The following is a 6,647-nucleotide window of genomic DNA, read 5'->3' as shown; positions in this document are numbered from 1 at the left end:
TTTGTTCTAATTTGTCAAGGTTCGTTTAATGACATCCACAAACACTTTATTTATGTTGACAATGCGTGAATTTCATTTGAGTTTTACTACTCTAATCGCCTTTGTCTTAGGAATTACGCAGCCCACTTAAAAGTGAGAGGGTCATAAAAATAAAACTTGAATATTAAGCATCTGACACATTAGAGCTGCATATCAACTTGATATGCCAAATTCACGGATCCTCGGTTGGCATCGCTATTCCCATTTTTGCCGACGGCAAATAGTAAATGAAAAATGAATTGAAATTTTTGTAAAGATTTTTCTTTTATTTGTTTTTTTGCGGATTTTTTATGGGTTTTGTTTTTATTATTTCCAGGTGCTTGGCAATGTTTTTGTTGGATTTGTATGTTTTATCTGCCTTTGCTCCATGTTTCACATTCACGTTTTGCACGTTTCTTGGTTTTGTTTTTACTAAATTTTCTTTAGGTTTACTAACATTTTTTCTTGCTGTGTTTTTTGTATTATGCAGTAGATGCTTGCCTTCGTTTCGATTTATGTTTTAATAATAATAATTTTGTTTTTCGCTTTATTACAATTAATTATGGTTGTCTTGTCTTGTATTTGTAAGCATAATTAATAATTAAATTGTTTATATAATAGATAATAATTATAATTACTTAATGCATAAGAGAATTTATAAAATAGAATGTTTTTGACATTTTTCTTTGCTTTTTTGAAATATTTTCATCCCCCCTTCTTTTCTCGTATCAATTGTCTTTATTCCTACCAAACTTGTGTTTGCTTCCGTGTTTTTCGTTTTGTTTTCTTTGTTGCTTCCCTCGAACGCACATTTAATGTCTGAGAATGATTTGTACAGCAAAAAGTGGGTGAAAATGAAATGCTAAATCAAACGATTTGTTGTCTCAGTAATTCGCAACAATTTATTTGTATCACACAATTGTTTTAGCTATGCAGCAAATGCGGAAAATCAAGGGAAATCGAGGCAGAACAGTTCGGAATGCAAGTGAGTGTTGGTTGTCATCTTCCTATTGTGGTACAACAGTGCGTATGCTTCATTTAAATGACTAAACATTAATCCTATTCATTTATTTATATGCGCCTGTGTGTGTGGGTGTCTGTATGTGTGTGTGTGTGTATGTTACTCTGCAATTTTGAATTAAACCTGCTTAAAAACTAAGGCTAAAATTGTGTCTGTGTCTGTGTGTGTGTGTGTGGGTGGTGTGCGTATCCTAGGGCTTTTAGTTAATATTTTCAATAATTTACAATGTGGATATATCCAAGAGTCCAGCACTGGCGGCCACCGCTGCCTCGTGGCCAGGATGATAGTGATGGTACAGCTGATGTTGCTGCTGCTGCTGCTGCTGTTGCTGCTGCGGCAGATGTTGCTGCTGCTGCTGCTGGTAGTGTTGCTGCTGCTGCTGGTAGTGAAGATGGTGGTGTTGCTGCTGCTCCTCGAGATGTTGCTGCTGCATGTCCAGCATGCTGGCCGAGGCGGCGAACGAAGAGCCCGCCGCAGCAGCAGCAGCAACAGCCGCTGCATTTACCGCAGCAGCAGCAGCAGCAGACGAAGCACTGGCGCTGGAGAGGGGTGCAGCGGCGGAGGGGGTCAGTTGATAGGCGGCTGCCAAGGCGGGTGAATGCGCGGCGGTATGGCCACTGGAATGCGCCGAGGAGCGGCCGCCCGACGATCCCGATGCCGTCGGACTAGGCCGTCCATTGAGCAACTGTTGCTGCTGCTGCTGCTGCTGCTGTTGTTGTTGCTGCTGCTGCTGCTGTTGTTGCTGCTGCGAGGCCGTCGGCATGTACGGCGGCAGTGGGGGCGATACGCTCACACTGGAGCCTGCTGCTCCATAGGCGCTGGCCATTTCTCACATATGTGCCAGTGGCGCCATCGTCCTCAGCGATTGCTGGTGCTGCAGGTGGTGGTGCTGCTGCTGCTGCTGCATCGTCTGGTGGTGCTGCGGGTGTTGTTGGTGCTGCTGCTGCTGTTGCTGCTGCTGCTGCATCGCCTGGTGCTGCTGCTGCAGGTCCGGCGAGTCAGTCTGGTAGTGCAGCAAATGTCGCTGCTCGTCGGGCAGATGGTACATATTCATCAGGTGATTCAACTCCCCGCCGCCGGCCGCTGCTGCTGCTGCCGCTGCCGCCGAGCTGTACTCCCGCTTCATGATGTGGTTGTTGTTGATGTTGTTGTTGTTGTTGAGCGCTATGGCACTGGGACTGGGCGACACGGGCTCGGATTTGATGCTCGAGTCGCTGGGGCTGTGGCTCTGGCAGGAGACCTGCGTTACCCCGCCACCCCCTCCGCCGTAGGGAGCCGGACTGCCCGGCTGCTGCTGCAGACTACTGCCGCCGTAGGGCGACGGCGATCCCGGCTGCTGCAGACTGCTGCCGTACGGAGAGGTCTGTCCGCCGGACACCGTCTGGTACAGATGCGGGAGGTGCTGGTGCTGCTGGTGACACATTCCTGCAAAAAAAGAGGAGTTCCAACGATTAGAACACAAATAATAAAACATAATTAAGAGACTACAAAGAAATTGAATGGGATATTCCTTTTCAGCTAAAGTTACAATTGAATACAAATTATATATTCACAATTTAAAAATTAATATACCAATTGGTTTGATTAGAAGGCGTACCTTAAAATCTAGATTATAAAGCTGTTTGAATGTAAGACATTTAATTTATCAGGAATTTTCGTTCGCCTCTAATTGTTTTGATGTCGTTGGTCATCTTGTTTCCGATATTAAACAGCTTTAATTAAAAATGTTGAATCACAGAAAGTTTATCTATCTTAACCATATATTATATATTATTAAGTGGATGTTGTGAAGGTAATTTTTTCAAGAAGGTAATAAGAGCGTTTAGAGTTCATTATTACTCGCTTTGCCACATATGCTCTAAATTGTGTTAACAATTGCAGCTATTTCTTGTATTTAAAATTGCTTGCACAATGTTGTTTTATTTTCAAAATTTGCTCTTCGAAGCTTATTCAAACGAAGGAACCGCTGATTATAACAATTATATAAATTGTTGCCTAGAAAAAAATAAACCTGTATCATGCAATCGAAAAACAAACTGCGCTTAGTAATTGCAAATCTTTGTACATCTAAAATGCCGTAAAATTTGTATTAACATTTAAACTGATACTTTCAACCATCATAAATGAGATTTTTTGACAATGAACCTATTTAGCCTTTACTTATTTGGCACTTAATGCTTTTAAACATTGATGTTAACAGCAATTTTACCAATAAAAAACAAAAAGATATTTTTCAAACATTTAAAAGCCGTTTTTGCTAAAAGACTAAATAATCAATAACGTACTTTTAAAACAGACGTTATATAATCTTGCATTGTAACATGGATTTTTGTAAAAAAAAAAACTTCCCAAGTCTTTAAACTTTTTTATATTTTCCATTATTTATATGGATTTCTGGAGATTCAGGTCTGTCACTTCAGTCAAGTTAAAAATAGCTTCAGCTTAGCTCAAGAGATAAGACGTTGGCAGATGTGACAATCTCAAAATCGAAATAATCTTTTACGATTTACTTATAAATATTTAAATGTAAAAAAGTTATGACTTCGATTGCCGTCGGGTTGCGTCAGAATGTGAATGAATACTTATTCAAACCCCGATTGTTACACATTCGAAAATAATTATTGAAAGTACGGAATCCACGCAGGATTACTCACCGATTTGCTGCTCCAGACTAGACTGCTGCTGGGGATAGTAGTGCTGGCCCATGTAGGAGGTCATGTAGGAGGTTTGGTAGGCGGCGGCTCCGGCCGGATCGGCGTGCATCATGTAGCCGTTGGGCATGTATCCGTTCGGCGCGTTCATCTGGTACATATCCTGGCGCGCCTGTTGGGCCGCCGCTGCTGCCGCCGCCGCCGCTGCCGCTGCACTGCCTCCGCTGCCGTTGAGCGATTGATTCTGGCCCGGCTGACCTTGCGCCCGGGTGGGCGTGACCGGCTCGCCCGGCGCCCCGGGTCCGCCCACCGCCTGGCCGGGCATGAGTCCGCCCATGGGGTACTTCTCCTTGGTCTTGGTCAGCGTTTTGGTCTTGCGGCGCGGCCGGTACTTGTAGTCCGGGTGCTCCTTCATGTGCACCGCCCGCAGTCGCTTGGCCTCATCGATGAAGGGCCGCTTCTCCGACTCGGAGAGGTCCTTCCACTGGGCGCCCAGCCGCTTCGAGATCTCCGAATTGTGCATCTTAGGGTTGTCCGAGGCCATTTTCCTCCGCTGGCCCCGTGACCACACCATGAACGCATTCATGGGTCGCTTTACGCGGTCCGCGTGCTGCTGGTTCTTGTTGGCCGTAGCGCTGTTGTTGTTGTTGTTGCTGGAACCACCGGTCAGGCTGCTCAGGGCGGATCCGGCGGCCAGGTGCTGTTGCTGGGAGTGTTGCTGTTGTTGCTGGGAGTGCTGCTGCTGTTGCTGCTGTTGCTGGCTATGCTGCTGGTGGCTCACCGGCGAGGTCATGTGGTGGCTGCCAATGCTGCTCTGCGTGGGACTCAATTCGCTGGAGCTGTGCAGGGGCGAACTCTGCTGCTGCTGCTGACCACCCACCTGGCTGCCATTCAGGGTGTTGGCCATCGAGGACTGCAGCGAACTCAACGGATTGGGACTCTGGCTGGCCGCGATGTGGGCGCTCATGTGGTGGTGATGGTGATTGTGGTGGCTCAGCTGCGAGTGGGTCAGGTGCGACTGGCCCAGGTTCATCAGGGGAGCCAGGGCCGAGTACGGCGATGCAGCATGTCCGTGCAACGCGGCACTCGTGTGATGCGGCGGCATCGTCGCATGCAGCAGGCTGCCCTTCATATCCGATTCCATGGTCAGCATCTTGTGGGGATTGCTTCCAGTTTCAGTACTCGTACTCCAAAGAAGATCTCGCAGATGAGGATCTCGTAGATGATGGACGATGCCCTTTCAATCCGTATAATATGCGCTTTAACTCTTTACTCTTAGTTACTCTTTAGTTAGACATTTTGAACATTTTGTGGGAAACCATGTTGCACTTGCTATTGGTATTGGTATTGGTATTGATTTTGATTTTGATTTTGGCTATAGTTTGTATTATCAAATTTCGTATTTTGTATTTTTGCGTATCAAAAATTTTGGATATCTCTCTCTCTTTGGATTTAGCTTAACAGCTTTTCTTTAATTTTTATTTTATTTTTTTTGTTTTTGCCACAGTCACAAATATTCTTTCAGCTTGTGTTGTTTGCGAACAGAAACACTTGAAAATTGTTGTTAAAACCCGACGCGAAAGTGCCTATTTTGTATTTATTTTTTTTGTATTTTATAGCGGGAACACCGAAAAAATACCTCCACACTGGGCGGAATTGAGCACCTTTCTGTTTCTCCGGACGACGGCGAAACCTGTTCGAGGTGCGTTCTACTCAACGCTTTTTCCCTGGCTATAATATCTTTCGTTTTTCGGTTTTTTTTTTTTTTTGGGCTGATGACGAGGCACACGAACCGATGCGAAACGACACGAGAAACCGAGAACGAGAACCGAATTGCTGATGGTGTTGCTGCCGTGCTGCTGATGTTGCTGCCGTGCGTTGCGTGCGCGTGTGCTGACGACGGCGAATGCGAGAGTCGAATGAGAGACGGAGTGCCGCTGGCCGCTCGAGCAGGCGGTAAAAGCGGTCGCTCGGTCGTTCGGTCGCACGGACCGCCAGACAGGGTGGCTGGAAAAACTGGTCTTGACGGCCCCGTATCTGTATCTGTAGCTGTGTAGCTGTAGCTGTATCTGCGTCTGTATCTGTATCTGTATCTGCGCCTGCATATGTATCTGTATCTGTGTGGCTCTGTGTATCTGAGTGTGCGTCGGCATTTTCAGTCCACTCAGCCTTGGCCAGAGCGAGACAAACATATGGTGGCGGCTCTTTGCTAATAAATCAAATAAACGCTCGCCTTTCACTGTGTGTATCTGTGTGCGGTGAGCGCTGGCTGGGTTGGATTTTGCGCAGCACGACGCACCAATCAGTGGGCGGAGCGAGCGGTGCGACGGTAGTGCCCTCCTTGTCCGGCACTTTATCGATCCGCGCTGCGCCTGCCGCTGCCATAAAAATGTCGTCTCTGGGTTTATGGCAAGCGCTGTTGCCGCTCTTCCGTGGCACCGAAACTCTACAGGAATTTTTCGTATAAATTTCGAGCTTTAAACATGGCCGATAAGGAAGGGGAGTGGAGGGAGGGGGGGGTATGCTGCCAGCCCAGTCCAGGGATCCAGGAACCCAGGGGCCTTAGTGTTTGCGGCGTTTTCGCCGTTAGAGCGCGTCTCACGCGCATAGTTTTTGCCATTTTTACTTTTTTTTTGGGGCCCAGCAATACATAAAAAAAAAACAAGCATATACCTATGTATATATATACAGATATATATATAAATCTGTCTTGTGCAGCGCGCTTCTTATTAACCTAATGGGTTCGCCAAGGTAGCTCTGCCGAATAATTGTGTAGGCAGGCAGGCAGGCTCAGTCGGCAGATGGAAAAAATGTATTAAGCAAGTGCACTGCAGCTGGCAACTGCAAATGTATCTTGCAGGTTGCACGAGAGTATCTCGGTCTGTGCGAGCGAAACTTTGATGCGGTTTGGCATCCGCTCACGTATCCGCCACATGAGCTGGTCCGACCTCCTCCGG

The 6,647-nt window shown here is 46.5% G+C and overlaps 1 protein-coding gene across 1 annotated transcript; it reads right to left on the bottom strand.

The window, feature by feature from the left end:
- Positions 1–301: 301 nt before the first annotated feature.
- Positions 302–5,623, bottom strand: LOC108142045 (putative uncharacterized protein DDB_G0271606). Its single transcript, XM_017265724.2, is given in 2 exon segments — positions 302–2,464; positions 3,694–5,623. Coding segments are annotated over 2 exon segments (2,355 nt in total). The 5' UTR covers positions 4,844–5,623; the 3' UTR covers positions 302–1,259.
- Positions 5,624–6,647: the final 1,024 nt, after the last annotated feature.

The sequence above is a fragment of the Drosophila elegans genome, unplaced genomic scaffold (assembly GCF_018152505.1).
Source record: "Drosophila elegans isolate 14027-0461.03 unplaced genomic scaffold, ASM1815250v1 contig_814, whole genome shotgun sequence".
NCBI classification, from domain to species: domain Eukaryota; kingdom Metazoa; phylum Arthropoda; class Insecta; order Diptera; family Drosophilidae; genus Drosophila; species Drosophila elegans.
The sequence above is the reverse complement of the archived record's forward strand: the minus strand, read 5'-3'. Positions and strand labels throughout refer to the sequence as shown.